This window comes from Osmia lignaria, chromosome 6 (assembly GCF_051020975.1).
Source record: "Osmia lignaria lignaria isolate PbOS001 chromosome 6, iyOsmLign1, whole genome shotgun sequence".
Taxonomy (NCBI): domain Eukaryota; kingdom Metazoa; phylum Arthropoda; class Insecta; order Hymenoptera; family Megachilidae; genus Osmia; species Osmia lignaria.
Window position 1 is genome coordinate 10,243,422 of NC_135037.1, and position 17,501 is coordinate 10,260,922.

Consider the following 17,501-nt stretch of genomic DNA (forward strand, 5'->3'; position numbering starts at 1 on the left):
CGGATGGAAACTCGCTGGGGAGAAACAGCACGAGCAGAAACATGAGCACCAGATACATAAGTTACGCGTAGTGCGTTTCCGTCGAAGCGGTGCATACTGCGAGAAAAATCAGCGTCAAGACACGGTGAAATAGTAAAGCGACGAGGCGTCCTCGACATTATGGCACGAAAGGCGAAGGTATCGCTTTACCGGTTTACGCGAACAAAGCTTACGTTTCTCTTCTCTTCCGTTTCGAAACGACTTATTTTTCAAGAAATCTCTAGTTTCACGAGGAAGCCGTGCAACGAAGAGAAGAAAAACGGTATCGTTCGAGGATTCGCGATCGGAGACCGAGGCACAAAAGTTTCGAGACGCGTGGGACAAAACGGACAGGGGCAGCGGAGGTTGTGTGATTATGTACAAGAAATTTCATCGATTTCTCCAAACGGGAATCGAAAATCAACCGTGCGTTTAACCGACAAACGAGTCGAACTAGGACGAGAGGATCGATGAAAAATATCGTTCATCGCCGGTATACATTTTTCACCTTTCACCTTTTTCGCGCTTAATCACTTTGCCAATTATCTTATTTTTCTGCACAGCTTTCGAAAATTCGTGCTCCTCATCGAGAATTAATCTCGATTCTACCAACGACGCTTCTCCTTCGATAAATTGATCTCGAGCACGCGATCAGATCGAATTGGATATCGTCCAAACTTTGATCCCTAAACGCTCGAATATTACGAATAATAATATATCGGAGAGTAGTACACGCCTCTGCGTCGTAGCTAATACAAAAATACTGTTCTGTTGCACCATTTTTTTCTTTTCCTACTATTCCTATTATTTTACGCATAATAATCCCTGTAGTCTTTTAAAAACGCTCCTTTATCGCTGTCAAGGGAAACAAAGGGAGGAAACGAAAAATACTGAATACGGCATATAAGTATATATATATATACATATATAAAAAAGAAAAAACAAAAAATCACGGTAAGAGGACTGTTTTTTTCTCTTCAACGACAAATGTTTCGCAAACACAACGAGAACATACGAAATCAAACGATCTCGATGTACGATAGGCCTTCGTTTATATGGAATGAGACGATTCGAAAAGTTGGGATACTCCAGATACAATGGTACCTCGGTATACGACCTTAATCCGTTCCTGATGTCTGGACTTATACTGCATCACCCTTTCCCATAAAATAATTAATCCGTTCTCATGTAAAAAAAATTATACCTACGTTAATTTAGAATTTCGCCGGAATTCTAGCGTACATCGAGACGGTAGTTAGAGAAGGGAAAAAACGAATAAGCAGAAAACTGTGTTTCCTGTTTAGAAATTAATAGATTCGGATAGCAATCGGTAAAAAGTCAGCCTCTCGTACGTGTAGATGATCGTGCGAGGGCCACGTATACTCGTAAACGCGCACGTTACCCTCCTCCGTTTCCGATTTGTCTCGTAACTTTCGATGAATTGCGAAGGGAAACGCGACGACGATACAATGTTCGATACAATCGCGATATAATGCCGTAACGTGCCACACGTATCCAAGAAAGAAGAATCTACGGAAAAACCTTTCTTTCTTTTTCCTAGATCAAATCAGTTCATGATATGCGAACGACACGGACTGACGGACTAATTACTTTATCTTTTCTTTCTCTCTCTCCCGATATTCTATATTTCTTTTTTCTTGTTTCTGTACTCGTTCAATTAATTACAATTCAGCATGGCGAACAAAAGATTTCGTCCCTTTACTCGAGAGAAATCACATTGACGCACCAAGCCATTATTCACTACGATTATTCATCATATAATTGTGTATATATATATATATATAATATATCATATATTCAGCATCACAGTAAGATAGCGCCCTTCATTATTAAGTGATCGTCGATCAGTTCGGACCATTTATATTCATTCCTGTTAACAACATTCTTCTACAACAACCCGTCTAAACATTGTCGAATAATTTTCATCTGGCATCGACGTCGATGCAATTGTTACGTACATGATTGGTATCGTGTTCGTAGAACTGATACGTCGAACTAGCAACTTGTCAGAAAGTGAAATAAAATCGTCCGCGTACAACAGGCCTGTGTATCAAACGAGCTCGTAAAATACTGATACCGGACAAAGGAAAAAAGAAAAAATAAAATAAGGTGAGACGATTAAATCGACAATCAAATTAAAAGAGAATAGAGAAAGAAAACGAAGTCGTAAAGCTTGCAAACGGAAAACGATTAACGACAGCCCCCGATACACCTCGTTAGCTTGCACGTTATCTCGAAAGGAAGAAACTACTTTTTTGTACGTTACACCCTTGGTAAACCTCGAGGAACTTTGTACGTAACGGTACGTACAAGAACCGAACAAAACAATGGAAACGTTTCTTTAATTAATACTTTATCGATCGGAAGCCTAGTTAGTATTTTTTCATGTAAGTGAAAATCGATTAGATAAACCTTCGTTTCATTATTTTGTTCGCTCTTCGAATTCAACGAGCTTTCAAATCATACGGTATCGGTGGACCGTCTACGTTCGATCTGCTCTACTTACAAAGTAGCAAAAGTATAGGTTTCTACAAATACATACTTATAATTACTCTGAAAATAAATAGTTATAAAAATAAGCGAGCATTTTATGCTTAAAATACCTTAGGTAAAAACTTAATGTTTAGTTTGCACCACGTTCGGAGTGGAATGTGTGGTCTCTCTTACTAGATCGTAAAAGCGTCATTCTAATAAAACATTCAACTATCATGTAAAAAAAAAAAAAAACATTAACGACACAACTCGATCAATATAATTATCATCCGTAGTGCTCGTTAAAAAAAAAAAAAAAAATGAAAAAGAACAAAAACGTGAGTCAATAAATAAGAGTGCAACAAGAGATTAGAAATAGGATAAAACACGATATCGATATCGATACTCGTTGAATAAATAACTGTGCTCTTAAAAAGCTGGCCTCCGCCTTCTCCTTCGTACGAACATTCAATTAGGTACATTGTTCGATTCGTCTTTATGCTTTTTCATTCCACCCTCCCACCTTCGACCCATTCCCATCCCCGTATTAATAATTCACAGCACTACAGACTGTGGAAGAGAAAAAGACGTTTACGCGGAAATAGTACATTTTCATCGCGAATATACGAAACGCAAGCACTCACGATTTCGATATTTTAACTTAAAATCGTGAAAACTGTTTTGTACTCTTCTACAAACTTTTCCTTTTCGCATCTACTTTACTTACACCTAAGATCGCGGGGAACGTACTCTGCAACGATTCGCGCGATAGTCGAGCATTCGAATCGTTGCTAAAAGAGTAGCGAACACCGCTAAGACAGGGTTTCAACGAAACGGCACAAAATTCATCACCATCGTCCGCTTCCCGAATTCGAAGTGTACGGGACGGGAAGCATCGGTCGCAAAATTCCACTCGAACAGAAAGAAACCGTGAGCGAAGACTGAGATTCCAACGATACATGGAAAACTTCCATAGGATTTTCTTTTCCCCCCCCATATTTCGCGCCACCGATCATTTTCATTTCCCGTAGGAACGAATCCGGTGGCACCAAGTTTTCAATACCTTACAATACCGAAACGTCGGTCAACAATTTGATACTATTCACGACGCGTCCTCTTCGGACGCTGACTGACTCCAACGTCGTCGGTACCACGCGACTTTTTACCGATTTGTACCTGACTCTGCGCGGTAAGCTGCAACGAAATCGCGTGGGTATTTAGTTTCTCCGCCAGCAACAGGTCTTTCAGACCCTTCATCTTTTGACTGTACAACGTTATCCTCGGCCTTTCCTGCTCGGAATCAGTCTCCACCTCGGGATCAAGGTTTTCCTGAGACGTGGAAGGCGCGGGAGGCAAAGCGTCGTCCGGCGGGGCGACGAACGGTTCTCCGCCGCCTTGCAAGAGGTAATCTCTGTTAAGTATTTTCTCGCTGCACGCAGCCGTCAAGGCTTGGATGCTGGGATGCATCGGTGCCGGATTAGAAGGTACTTTTGACTCTAAACTTTTGATCAAATCGCGTGCCGCGTTGCCCCTTTCTTTCGTCTTACAGTAATTGTTGTTGTTATTGTTGTTCAACGTTTCCTCCGGGCTGGTCTCCCTCTTCTGCGACTTGTCCTCTTCCTGTTTCGTTTCCACGTCGTAACATTCGATAATTACCTGAGCGCGAATACTGGCGTCGAACTTTGAAATTGTATTCACCAACGGTCGTGCCCATCCTATGTGTAACACGGGTGTGTTTGCTCCTTCTTCCCATTGGCAGATACCGTCGTAGAACCTTAATAAATACGCGAAGCAACGGGGTTGCCGTAACAAACGCTCGTCCGCCCGCACCGTGTGCGGTATCAATTCGTTGGCTATTTCCAACAATTCTTTGTATATCTCTCCATCGTCCCGCGAATAGTCGTATCTGTTGCGCGTTAAAACATACAAGAGAGTCATTAAACAATAACGCAACGTACTTCTATTAAATAACCTCGCGCATTCAGTCCGTGTACTCACTTTCTTAAAACGTCCGCTGCGTCTGCCCACGACGCCAATGCGTTCGCGTGCAATCCGTGCCTGTACAAGTAACCACCTTGGTAAGTGTAAGGATACACGTGAGCGTTTCCGTAATATTTCCTGGCGGACCGTATCGCTTCCTGGAAACGGTAAAACGTTCTAACGTTAGGAACTCGTAAAAACGAGCAAGTACCAGCAGCCTGAAAAATTTTAAACGCTACCTGAAAGAGCTCTATAGCCGGCGGTCTGCCAGGAGTAGGCGCAGCCTCCTCCAAATCTCCCAAATTGCCAAGAGCCATGGGATACTTTGCTAGATGGCCTAAATCGTATAACAACCATAATAATTCTTGCTGAAGCAATGCCACTTCTGCCGCGTCCGCGGTTGCGCTTAAACTAGGGTTTATAGCAGACACTATGGTGGCAACTTCCATAGCTCTGTTGCATACAACCGCTTGTCCGTTCACGTACAACCAGGATCGCGAAGCCACTCCAGGTTCCACTGGTTGACCACGTTTATCTTCGTTTCCTTTTCCTGAAAATACAGCAGTCTTCTTAATCGATTTAAACATCGACGATGCATTACCAGTTACAACATTTACCATGCCATGTAACTTCAGCAGTTTCTATACCATCCTCTCCATAGACCACCCAGGCATGATCTTCTGACATGGCAAGGTGTACATCCTTGAATCCCAAAACCTGACAACCGGCAACCACGGCAAAAGCCACCCCAAAACAATCTAATTTATTTGCCGTCAGGTAGCTATAGAGGCTTTGTAAATGCGCGCGATCCTTATAGTAGCTTCTCGTCAAAGAATTCCATATCACGTCGGAGACCTTTTTGACCAGTTCCCTGGTCGCGTATTTGGTGTCGTAAACCGTGAGATCGACCGCACCCTTGATCACAGCGTGAAATTTAGTGTAAAGGGCTTCGGCGATGTGAAACTCGACAGCCGGCAGTTTCGGTTCATCGTAAACAGTGCTTTCCTGCGACGCAAATGTCCGATTGCAGGTTAGGGAGTTTTCCACTGCGCCGACTAGGATCGAGAGCAAAGCCAAGTCCGGTTCCGAGCTGTTTTCCAATTGATTCTGGAAAATCCGCACGATCGAGGAGATGCTCTGAATAGGAAATAGAGCCTTATCCTCGTCTCGAAAACCCGCCATGTCGAGGACTGGCAGGCAATACGCACGAGATCGAGATCTTCCCTCAAACCACGAGTGTCATCTTGTTTCCCGTTTATCTTGACAGAAACCTTCGACGAATTCGTGCGATCCGTTCGGCTCTTTCTTCCTTGACTAACGATACACGCTAGTCACTCTCGATTTTCTCCTTCTCAACGCGAATGTTTTACATTTCCACACCATAAAACGTAACACAACCGTGCATCAGTCAGCGGCGCGCCGCCACTAAGACCGTTTTCATTAGGCTTACTTTCTGCCGCTCAACAAAGCGGGAAGGCAAGTTTTCATGTCAGCGACTTATGTTTTACGTCCTCGATGCGCGCGTTTTATGTTCTAGAATTTTCCAAATGATCTGCGAAATAACTATTGCATATTGAATCCTAAAACGCTTGAAAAATCTAATTGTCACTCTTCGTTATTCGATGCAACAGTATCCTTTGATTATTTTCACGATGCTCAGAAGTTTACAAGGTAATTTTTTACGCATTTATAATATTCAAGAGTCCGAGTAATCTTTGTGCAAGGTTAGAATTTACAAATTCCTTAATACTACCAAACGAATTGTGCAATTAATTTCGCGTAACTTGTCTAATAGTTAAATATGCAAACAAAATGTATAAATCATTATTATTTAATACAGGAATTATACGAGCAGTCAACGATAAATAATAAAAAATATGTTACTAGATGGTCGCAAGGTGGCGCCATAAGAGTAACTGTAAACGGCGGTTGGACGTTTACAATCTTGGCTTGTTCGTTTTACCTTAAAAACAGTGTTTTCAACGAAAAAGTTACAAAAGATCAGTCAAATTTGTTTATAACTGATCTACCGTGTTGAGTGCATTCACTAACTAACATTGCACGCATTAATTTGTTTTATTATTACAGACGGAATATGAAGGTTACGATAAAAAGTGAGTACCCAGGTCAGAACTTAGTATTTTTATTTATAGTTTGTTTGAACATTTTTACATGGTAGTTACTCGCGTATCTCATTAAAATTTAACTTAGATTCGTTGTTTGCGGTTATTGTTGTCCGTTTAAAACACGAATCGTTGCCTGTAGAGGTAAAAGATTACCACAAATTGTTTTATAGGTTGGACCGGTGTTGCCACCTGGCGTTGGATAGCAAATGACGATAATTGCGGTATATGTAGAATGCCTTTCGACGCCAGTTGTCCAGATTGTAAAATTCCTGGAGATGATTGTCCGTTAGGTAAGTTAGATTCTATATTTATATGCAACCCGAAGTTATTAAAATTATTACAATTTTTTATAATAATCACAAAATGTTCGTAAATTGGCGCGGTAGCGTCTGCGCAGTCGCAAACGTTAATATCGATCGGTGTGCCGAACGAAACGGATCCTTACGTATATCGTACACGACATACCGTGTTCTCACGCGCGCGTACTAACGCGTATTCGCGCGTGCCAATGTAAACGCAACAAACTCTTGTTGTCGGTGGTTAGCGAAAGCACAAGGTGCGCGTGTCTGTCTGGTAATTGAACCGTTCTTCGATAAACACGATTCGATACTGTTCCAGTCTGGGGCCAATGTTCTCACTGCTTCCACATACACTGCATCATGAAGTGGCTGCACTCTCAGCAAACCAGTCACCTTTGCCCGATGTGTCGTCAGGAATGGAAGTTCAAGGAGTAGCTACTGGTTTGCCGATGGTCCCGCAGGTGTCAGCACGCAACGAATAATCAGGTAACGCTTACATCCTGTACCGCGTATCTCGGCATAATAGGTTTACCATCGAACTCGCATCGTTTCAATGGAAACGCGTTCGCTCGTTTTCATTGTTCCCTTCGCGAAGTTGCCTGTACGAGCGCGTCTCTTCTGACCTTGCGTTTTTCAGGTTCACCGATTTCTGCAAGTTGTACCGCTGTAAGTTTTCTTGAAAAAACGAAAGAATTAAATTCGTAGCAAGTAATGAAATCCGATGGTTACGCATAAAATGTATAGCGTGTTCCAAGCTTCAATTTATCCGGAAAACAAATTATCGGTTGTCCCAATGGGTCGCACTCGTCACGAGTAACTCGACTCTATCGAAACGAAGTTTTACGCCGAATAAGCTACATTAACGTCTAAAATACAGTGTGATAATGTTATTGAAAATATTTTAGCGTCCACGAGAGTTAGTCGGTGAAATTAGAATTGTAAATTGTAACTTTGGCACTAAGTATGCGTTTGAACGCGGCAACGTGGTTCTTGTGTCGCCTGCTTACGTAATAGTTTTCCTCGACTACTCATCGTACGAACACAATACGTACTATGAACGAAACTCGTCGATTCTGCATTATTTAATACCATACAGTTCACCCTTTGCATTTAGCGTTCATTTTTCGCGTATCTGTTTCCTGGCCTACGAACTATCTTATCTACCGGCTGACTAAACTATCCGTCTGCTATCCACGCGTGTAGGCGATCGACGCGCGAAATCTATCTTTTCCCGCTCGTGCGGCCGTCGAATTAAGCCGATTTCACGAGTAATATCCTTATTCGATGGATCGTCGACGCGTGATCCTTCAGCTCGTCAAATTAACAATTCATTCTCCTCGATATACCACAATGCGAAGACGTTGATTGGATCAGTACACGGATGGATTAGGGTGAAAGTAGAACAAGTAGCTCTTCTCTACGTTGGGAAACAGACTGTGAAGAAAATTTAGATGCACGCGTATAGTAATGTAACGTAACCGTTGTTACACGACGATTATTTAAAAGTATGAATAAACGGCCATCGTGATGTCACCTTTTCCAGCCAAGGTGATTTGCATAGGAAGATTATAAACATAGACGCATGGCGCGTATTAGCAGAGTATAATTGGCGAAAGTAAAACTTGACGAAACGATAGGGTACATCTTGTTCGATCTAACATTTCGAGCGAATATCGGGGTTATAAGAAACAATGCGGGTCAGCAGGGGTTCTGGATGTACCGTGTTGGATTCGTGTTGGAGAACGGTGAGCGTTCGCGAACCAAGGAGACCTAATGGGCTCCTTCTCCTTCCTTTACCCTTTCTCGTTTCTACTGTCGTACTGGTTTTCCTTTTTCTTTCTTCCGCGTCTCCGCTCCCTCCCTGAACTACTCTCTCACGCGATATTATAAGAGGTAAGGTATAAGGAAATCCAAAGAGCGTAGGAATGAAAAAAAATTTCATTCGAAAAGAACGCAATTACGTGACAGAAGACGCGATATTCTAGCATCTTTAAACAATAAGAAGTAAACGCCACGTTGCTTTCTCGTCGGAAACGAACAACTCGCGTTTATCTTTTCATCCTGTTCGTCTTTAACGCTCTCCATTCACCAACCCGTCTCCATTATACTTGCCGCTCGATCTGCTTTTATTCTTGGTCTTCTGGTATCGCTCGAAATACCACGAGTTGTCCGTATTTATACCACGCGTATTTTTCTTTTCTTTGCTCTGTTCCGTGCTCTGTACACGTATATTGTTTAGGTTACTCAACCCTTGCCGCAGTTCGCTTCTCTTCCATCTTCGTCACACCGTTCGTGTAATCGCGCCCAGTGTGCGCTACACACACATATACTTTCTCTCTCTCTCTCTCTCGCGAGTGTTCAATTACTCCCGTCTTGCTTTTTACGGTACCCCCTCTTTCCCTCTTTATCACTATTTCTCTTTCTCTCGCCCCCTCCAACTCTTCATTCCCATTTTCTCTTCTTTTCTATGGTAAGCGTCCACACACACGCGCCTACTCCAGAGAGGTGTGTTCGAATCGCTCGTAGATACGAGATGTTTGAATTCTCTTATCACAGGTATTTCTAAGACCAACGAGAACGTAATACAACGAAGATCGCTGTAAAGTTTAATTAACGTCGGGCAAAAACTTTCCGTTTCCCTTTTTTTCCTTTCCCAGTTTACGCGATCGTTTCGGTTCTCGATTCCCTCGATTTCCGTCTCGCTTCGTTTCTGTGCGGCGCGTCCTTTAGCTGGCTCGCACACGTAGAGCGGCGTCGGCGCTGGCGGAAGAGGAGGAGAGGTGGGTGCAAAGCTGTACGTATGCACTGCCTACCTGATGCCTCGAGAACTCGAGTTAGAGCTCGAGTCAGTCACGTGGTCTGTTGAACACGAAGGATGTTGTGGGATCGCGAAGTCAGTTAGCGGCAGTCCGTTGAACGGGCAACCGAGAGAAACGGAACGGAGCTGGCACGCTAGCCTGGTGGACCATTGGTCAAAGGGAAGGGGAAAACACGATGGAGGAAAGAGGAACGAGGTCTCGGAGGACAGAGAATAGAGAATAGAGACGATAACGGATCGAGGATACTCCGACCTGCAATCAACATTTCGTGTTCGTTACAATTGTCGAAGAATAAACGGTGTAAACTATGTGAAAATTGTTGTTGTGAACGGGCAACGGACGGAGTAGCTGTTCGAAGTACTCGAAACAACGACTAGAGTGCTAATTTGACTCATTGCCTTGGCGCTTCTACGGTGTTACGTACCGTGGCGAGACGTACAATAGCCGTGGAAATATCCGTGGAAAATATCCGCGCGAAAAGCGAACATAGGAGAAAGTAGGCTGTAAAGAGAAGTAAGGTTGAAATTCCTGTGGAAATAAAAATAAAGGGAAGGAATGTATCTGGTCGGTGAATCGGCGCGGCGCACCTGACTGTTGGTAACGCGTGTTCGGCTTGGTTCGCCTCGGAGTTCCGTTTCGCACGAACAAAGCTCCGTTTCGTGGCAAACGCGTTGGGTCACGCTCACGCTCTACCGTGAAAATCGTATCGTCGCATCGGCAAGGGCCACATTGCGTCTGCTAACGATGCACGCATCTATGCCGTGACTCAACACGCGACGATTCATCGTTACGCGTTCACGTAACCTCCTGCTGCTGTTTGCTCGGATGGAACTATCGGGGAACCAAAGATAATCATTGTCGTTATCTCGAACGACCTCGATTCGATTCGATACGATTCGTCTGCCGATTAGATCGAACGAACATGTTCGTAGCGCGAAAGGAATTCGCGTAGAGGTGCAATCGTTGAAGAGTAGCGATCGTAAAAAGATAAATATGCAATTGGCAGCGACGCAGAGAGCACACCCGCCACCGGTACCGCCACGACCGAGTAGGCAGGTGGTCGCAGAGGCCCTCAAAAGATCGCCAAGGCCGCCCTGTCCGACCAGGCAGGCACCGCCGCCGCCCAACGCCAAACCTTGGAGGTCCGATCGAGAACAATCGGTCAACAATAAGCAGCAACAGGTGTGCCCGACCGCTGGACGTACGGTCGTCTACGAGTCGATTAAGGAATCGTCAGGTTCGAAGGAAACCAGCGACGAGAACAACGATCACTCGGCTAGAATCGTGGTCGAGAAGGAAGCTGATCGGCGGGCCAGCGCGAGTGAAAGGTGCGACGAGGAGGAGAATCGTCGTGGAAGAAATCCACCGCGGGAAAGGCGGCACCGAGCCGTCCTCGAGCAACAACATCGTGAAAATCCTACCGAACCACCATCCGAACGATCCGTCGATCGTCCCAGTTCTAATCTCCGAGAGAATTCTTCCTCCAGCGATTCCACGTTCAAAGATAGACTCGACCAAGATGAATCGGAGCGCACGAAACAGTGTAAAGAAACGACCCCGTCCTCCGACGCGAGAAACGAGAAAGAAGAGCCGTCTAAGAAAACTCCTGCCAAATCGAACGTGTCCTTTGACGACGAACGTCTCTTTCCGTCCATCAGTCCAGAGTCCAGCGGGGAAAAATCGAAATTAAATCAAGAAAATAAATTCGAAAGTCGACCCGCGCCCACTCAAAGGTCCTGTCTCGCTAAGTATAGAGATTCCGCGGCGAAGAAGAATTTGGACTCGCGGACAAACGCGGAAAACGTTGATCAGGATCGTTCCATGGTGGTCGTTGTCAACGAATCAGACCGTAAAGCTGAATCGAACGATCTCGACGGCGATGGCGGCCTAGACGATGACGACGACGGCGACGATGACGACGAGGAAGAGTACGAGGAGGAGGATCGCGACGGTGAAAATATTCATCGACAAGACTGGCTGGAAGCCGGTGTTCCCTATTCGTCCACGCAGATCAGGCTGTCGGGCGACGACGCCGACAGAGTCAACGGACTTGATCGCTGCGAGAACGAGAAAGTCGGTGATCTTAATATCCTCAGGTAGTAAACCGATCAGAAAGTGGAAAAATTTGTACAAAGAAATTATTCGCTCTACTTGCACGGTTGTAGACGAGAAGAGAGTACGCCGTTAGCAAAATGTGTTCGTACTCGCGGTTTATCATTTTCGTTTTCTCACGGAAACAATGTTTATTCGATGCGTTACGTTAACGGGCATTGAATGAGCGCGAAAGCGGCGGAAACGTCGTTACAAATTCGTTTCATACTGACGCGTTAATTATCGCGAAAAACCGCGATGCCTGTATACCTATTACGAGAACGAATGCAACCATCCAGTGGTTCGATCTACGACTTTCTCGAGTTACACTATACGTCTTGTCGTAATAATTTTAATTACACCTCGAAATATCCACCAATGAGAAAGGATACACTTTTCTTCTTCTTTTTGTTTTCTTCTATTGCCTGGTGACCCACATTGTCGTTGTTTGTTTTTCTTTTCTTTTTCTTTTATAAGAAGATCGTTCAGAGACGCGGAGGTAAACTGATCGAAAAATCGCGTAGAATAAAAGAACGATTCGTTGAAGTCTCACGTATTTTCAGCTGGTAGGCGGTCGATTGGAGATCGATCGATGCTCGTTCGATAGAACGAGCAAATAACGGTGAATCGGTGTTCCGTTTTTGTACTTTGAACGAAACTTTCGCCTTTTTCAGTATACAAGAGAGGATCGCGATGTCTTCCTTGCAAGGTCTACCGCCATTACCGAGGAGCCTGAGCGGATTTAATTTGACCGGTGGACGAGGCGAGGGTTGCGAACCACCGCCACCGCCCACTAGATCCTCTAGTAAAACGCAAAGAGGCGGTAAAGCTTCGATTCAGTCGTCGTCCAGGCCATCACCACCTGCCAGACAGCTCACCACCTTGGATACTCAACTGGCTATACTCAGGAGAGAAATGGTGATTGTTGAAGGCACACGCTTTTCCATCAAATCGTTGCAACCAATCTTCCATTGCTGTCCTTTTTCTTTATTTTCTCGAGAACGCTGAATCAGATGTTCGTTTCAAACTCCGACAACAGCCTTGATTAAAATAATTTCAAGATTCAAATGAATTCTTAAGCCAAATAAAATATCGATAGTTTGAATAGGCAGCGTTGGTCGTTCATTGGTTAATACAAACTATATTTATGAACTAACAGGAAAATTCCAATGATTTGCATATAACGACGTAACGTTTCTATAAATGGAACGCTAACATGATCAGAGAGTATCACTGATGGCATTCCTCTGGCTACTTTTTTTTTATTACTTCCTTCTCGACATTTCTCCTGTCGATTTCGTCAGACCGATATGTCACGTTGTCAGTATGTTTGTTAAGTTTATCGATAAATTTTATTCCCTATCCATAGAGATAATAACATGTAAATGTTGTAGTAAATGAATCGATCAACGTTTGACGAAGAACGTTTGCCCGCTGAAAAGTTAGGCTAATAGTTTAATAGTAAATCCAGACACGAAGCGAACTGGCACAGCCGCTCCCACGCTGCATTCCCTCAGGCGTGACCTCCCCTCTTTCACTCTTTTTCATGCCCGCTCTCTTTCACCTTCGTTCCTTCTACTTCTACACTCGTGCTCCTCTACTTGTTCTTCTGCTTCTTCTTCTCTCATTTCCATTCTCATTTTGCGCGCCTCGCTTCTCCTTCGTTCTCACGTCCAACAAGTCGTTACTTTCCACTAGTCAATTTTCAGTTGTCTTTCTTTTCTCGATTACGTTAACTCGTGGCATGGTATCTTTTTAGTTTGGACTTCGACAACTGGATCTTTCTTTGCTCTCGCAACTATGGTCCCTGAACGAATCTATTCAAGAATTTCGGCAACTATTGCAAGAGCAAGAAGACAGAGCACCGTCTCCTTCGCCAAGCAGCGAAGAAGGAGACGACACTTCCTACGGAAGCCATCCTCCGCCACCACCGAGAAGACCGGCTCCCGGTGTACACCTTCACAGACCGCCTAGGCCACCGAGACCACCTAGACCGCCTCCCAGCGACGAGTCACCTTCGAGCGAAGAATATGGAGCCGTTTGACGCTGCGCTCGAGCAAACTGTTCGCATTCCAGAACGTCCCCGTTGCTACGTTTCTAAACCATCGTTCTTTAAACTCCATTGCGCGTTACAGAGATCTATCAGAGCTCTCGTCGAAGATTGCTTTTAGGTAAAATTGAAGAAAATCGATCGTTTCTGTAGAAATCAAATGTAGCTTTTGGAATGCGATGTAACGTATCGTTACGAAGAACTTGTTGGTGTTCGAAGGTACCTGGAACATTTCCTTACGGAAACATCGCAGATTCCGTTGTTCAAAATACGCGTTTTCTGATTGCAGTTAATCATACGACGTGAATTCTATAGATATTAGATATTTAAAAAAAAAAAAAAAAGAATCATACCGTTCGTTGACCCACGAAACTATCAATGTCAATCCAAAAAAACAACGATCCTCTATACATATACATATATTATATATAGATATAGATATATATACATATATCTCGTACTAGATAAGGGTAAAAGTTTATTGTCCTAGATGAGAGAACTATTTCAGTTCCACGTACTCTTTTCTCTATTTGTGATAGCAGTCGAAGGGGCCTTTGATTAACTATAAATAGATATTTCTTTGTACTAATTAAGATTTTTCCGCGATCATTGGTTAAAAGACAGCTGCAGAGGATCCGAGCCTACGGCACGAAAAACGGCTAGTGAGTTCCAAAGAATCGTGTTCAAAAATCCTCCTCTCTTCCACGTTTCTTCAATTACGCTATTACGTCCATTACAAAGTTTTCTTTCTTGTTCGTGTACGAACGATTGTGCTGATAACCAGTCGGCAACGATCGTTCGTATTACAATATGACCTGAACAGATTTATATAAATTTTAATTCGAGTGTGTAAAGTTAATTAAGGAAGGAATCGAAAAATGCAAATAAAAAATAATGCAATTTAAACGGAAAACGGTAACGTTTACGTCGCACCCGTTTGCGCTTTTGTTTTCAACAGATTCAGAGATAAGTTTATTTCTTATCTGTCTTTTATCCGACTTCGGATAAAGGAGGAGGATACTCAATTCGATCAGTATATATATTTTTTTTTTTTTTTTTTTTTAACGAAGTTTCCTGCGTATTTATCATTGAATAAATAATGTGGAATCTGATGGTACCAGTTGTTGACCGTAGGTGGCGTTACTATACCGTATTTTCACGTGGATCGCATATTGCATCAAAGAGGTTAGGTTTGTTGCGATTTGCACGGTGTGTGTGTTGTGTATCTTGAGAAATTATTTGGAAGAATGGCTAACGAACACGGAAACGATGAAAAGAATAAGAAAAGAAAAAAGAAGCGATCCCACGCACAGATGGCAAAAAAGTTTGCCCGACAAAGAAATCATGGATCAGATGTCGATGCTGAAACTTATCAATACATGGTGCGTATTTTCGAGCTGATGAAGGGTGATTTTCCCACTGCCGAGGAGAAACTGATTTTTGCAAATAACGTTTACGAACAAACGATAGGCCACGAAGTCGAATATGCTCGAAATCAGCTCGGATCAAGAATACTGGATTCGCTATTGAAATACGCGAACTTGGAAACGATTCAGAGGTTAGTCGACGCTTTATCCGGATCCAATTTAAGGCCGCTCAGCAGCGATAGATTCGCCAGTCACGTTTTGCAAAAAATCGTAGTGGTTTGTGCCGATAGAGGAAACGAAAGGGTGTCCGGGGAATCGAACAAGGAAGAAAGCAAGGATGCGAGCGTAAAAGTTGAGGAATCCGAAATCGCTTCTTACAACAATATCGCATTGAAATTATGCAGGTATTTCATAAACAACATGGAGGAATTTGTGTTCGATACGTACGCGAATCATCTTTTGAGGACCGTGATCGAGTGTCTTAGCGGACTAATCGACAAGCCCGACAATAGTAACAAAAAGAAATTAACGTTTGGGGAAAGGCGACCGGTAGTGGAAGAGTACAAAGATCTGTTGTCGCAGACTTGCAACAGATTACTCGGATGGCCACGGTTACTCGAGTTTGGCCAAGACGAACTTACGTCCGGATTATTGCAAAGCGTTTTGTACTCCTTAAAGGATGCGCATCCGGAGATGCTAGAACTGTACGTTCAAAAAATTACAAAGGAATGCTTTAAACCTGGTAAGGAACAGCAGTTGTCGAATATTTTCGACGCGGAATGTTCTGTCAGGTTACTAGAGGCTTGTTTAGCCACAGCGGAACCAAAGTCTTTGTATAAAATTTACCAAAGCTACTTTCAAGGCAACTTGAAAGCGTTATCTCTCGAGCAGAACACAAATTTTAGCGTACAAAGGCTGCTGGATCATTGCGCTGTGAAGGAAGACTTCGAAAAAATCTTCGAGGAGATCTCTGCCTGTTTCCCGGAAATTCTCGAAAAGGGATATACCGGAGTGTTGGTAAGCGCGGGAAACGCGTGTTTGAAGTTGCAAGTGAAGCAAGGTGCATTTGTGACGGAACTTCTAAGGACGCTTGGTTGCGAGACGAACGAAAAGCAGCGTGAAATCGTAGCATGTTTAGCTAGTCTAAAAACGTTGGAACAGCTGGAAAGTTTACGAAAAAAAGATGATTCCTATCCGGTTATCTGTTTACACGGGAGCTTGATCATTCAGACTATTTTGAATTTCAATAAACCCATCAAAATTGTAAACTCGTTGCTGGAGATGAACGAGGAGGAACTAACACGAATACTGGAAGATCCTAAAGGGAGCCGTATCGTGGATGCTTTTATGGAGAGCAAGTTCATAGGTGAGAAGAGCAGAGAAAAATTGGGGAAGAAATTCAAAGGATACTGGGCACAAATGGCATCCACCACCCACGGTTCCAGATGTTTGGATAAGATGTGGCAGTGGGCTCGTATAAATCAGAAAACTTTGATTATGGAAGAGTTGGCAGCAGTCGGAGAATCTTTGCGATCTACGAAATCTGGACAAATAATCTCCAATAAACTGAACGTGCCGTTATTTGCCAGGAACAAGAAAGACTGGACGGAAACTCTGGGAAAAGAAGAGAAAACGAAAGCTCTTTTCGCGGGTATAATAGGTGAATCTGTAAAGAAGAAATGACGCGTTTCTCAATGAGAAACGAGTATAAATTTCACATAATTTGCGTTAAATAAACGTTGAATATAATATGTATGAAGTAAGGAAAGAAATGCGTTATGACATAGAATAGTTAATGTATTTCGTAAATTCATAAATACAATTGATAGAATCCATCATACATCCCCGCAACGCAACGTAGCTAGGAAAACATACAACGACTCGTAATCTAGATTTGAGCAAAGTTCCCTAAACGCGAATGATCGATAAATTCGCCTCAACTCTCGACAGTGACTAGACTTGTAAATGTATACAACGTATTACATCTGGACGCGTACAAAATAAAAGGTAAAAGGTCGTAGTTGCTTTGACGATCGCATTATTCGTTGCAATCGTAAAATTGACTAGCAAACGATCAATATAGCGTGCGAAAAGCTGGCTATATCATTTTCACTTACGAAATTCGAGTGAAACCAAAGTCGTAACAGGGTAATCCGATTTGATGGAATATCGAATCGAATTATAACAAAATCGCGTAGTTCGCAAACATTTGCTACGATTACTTCGACGAGAAGTAAGAACAGTGATTTTCGCGATTA

At 43.2% G+C, this 17,501-nt stretch overlaps 4 protein-coding genes across 5 annotated transcripts; 3 read left to right on the forward strand and 1 right to left on the reverse strand.

The window, feature by feature from the left end:
• Positions 1–1,800: 1,800 nt before the first annotated feature.
• On the reverse strand, positions 1,801–5,920 carry Mnn1 (menin 1). Its single transcript, XM_034331806.2, has 4 exons — positions 5,109–5,920; positions 4,731–5,041; positions 4,510–4,649; positions 1,801–4,417 (listed from the first exon to the last, which is right to left on the reverse strand). Exons 1-4 carry the CDS (start codon positions 5,671–5,673, stop codon positions 3,610–3,612), a joined length of 1,824 nt encoding a protein of 607 aa, XP_034187697.2. The 5' UTR covers positions 5,674–5,920; the 3' UTR covers positions 1,801–3,609.
• Positions 5,921–6,021: 101 nt separating this feature from the next.
• On the forward strand, positions 6,022–7,401 carry lmgA (anaphase promoting complex subunit lemming A). 2 transcript variants are annotated; one of them, XM_076688806.1, is made up of 4 exons: positions 6,022–6,162; positions 6,332–6,605; positions 6,788–6,907; positions 7,236–7,401. In XM_076688806.1, the coding sequence occupies exons 2-4, from the start codon at positions 6,587–6,589 to the stop codon at positions 7,349–7,351; spliced, it is 255 nt and encodes an 84-aa protein (XP_076544921.1). In that variant the 5' UTR covers positions 6,022–6,162; positions 6,332–6,586; the 3' UTR covers positions 7,352–7,401. The 2 variants fall into 2 exon arrangements, with proteins under 2 accessions (XP_076544921.1, XP_076544922.1); XM_076688807.1 differs by having other exon boundaries at positions 6,056–6,215.
• A 209-nt stretch (positions 7,402–7,610) lies between these two features.
• On the forward strand, positions 7,611–14,223 carry LOC143305212 (uncharacterized). The gene is made up of 3 exons (XM_034331810.2): positions 7,611–11,831; positions 12,501–12,744; positions 13,586–14,223. Exons 1-3 carry the CDS (start codon positions 10,729–10,731, stop codon positions 13,868–13,870), a joined length of 1,632 nt encoding a protein of 543 aa, XP_034187701.2. The 5' UTR covers positions 7,611–10,728; the 3' UTR covers positions 13,871–14,223.
• Positions 14,224–14,375: 152 nt separating this feature from the next.
• Positions 14,376–17,380, forward strand: LOC117607746 (nucleolar protein 9). The gene has a single exon (XM_034331809.2). It carries the CDS (start codon positions 15,124–15,126, stop codon positions 16,924–16,926), a length of 1,803 nt encoding a protein of 600 aa, XP_034187700.2. The 5' UTR covers positions 14,376–15,123; the 3' UTR covers positions 16,927–17,380.
• Positions 17,381–17,501: the final 121 nt, after the last annotated feature.

Coding starts and splice junctions, on each gene's coding strand:
- Mnn1 (XM_034331806.2), bottom strand. CDS start 5,673: ATGGCGGGTTTTCGAGACGAGGATAAGGCTCTATTTCCTATTCAGAGC. Junction 5,042..5,108: donor TGCTGAAGTTACATGGCATG/GTAAATGTTGTA, acceptor CTGTATTTTCAG/GAAAAGGAAACGAAGATAAA. Junction 4,650..4,730: donor CGGCTATAGAGCTCTTTCAG/GTAGCGTTTAAA, acceptor TACCGTTTCCAG/GAAGCGATACGGTCCGCCAG.
- lmgA (XM_076688806.1), top strand. Junction 6,908..7,235: donor TGGAGATGATTGTCCGTTAG/GTAAGTTAGATT, acceptor ATACTGTTCCAG/TCTGGGGCCAATGTTCTCAC.
- LOC143305212 (XM_034331810.2), top strand. CDS start 10,729: ATGCAATTGGCAGCGACGCAGAGAGCACACCCGCCACCGGTACCGCCA. Junction 11,832..12,500: donor GGTGATCTTAATATCCTCAG/GTAGTAAACCGA, acceptor CGCCTTTTTCAG/TATACAAGAGAGGATCGCGA. Junction 12,745..13,585: donor CTATACTCAGGAGAGAAATG/GTGATTGTTGAA, acceptor GTATCTTTTTAG/TTTGGACTTCGACAACTGGA.
- LOC117607746 (XM_034331809.2), top strand. CDS start 15,124: ATGGCTAACGAACACGGAAACGATGAAAAGAATAAGAAAAGAAAAAAG.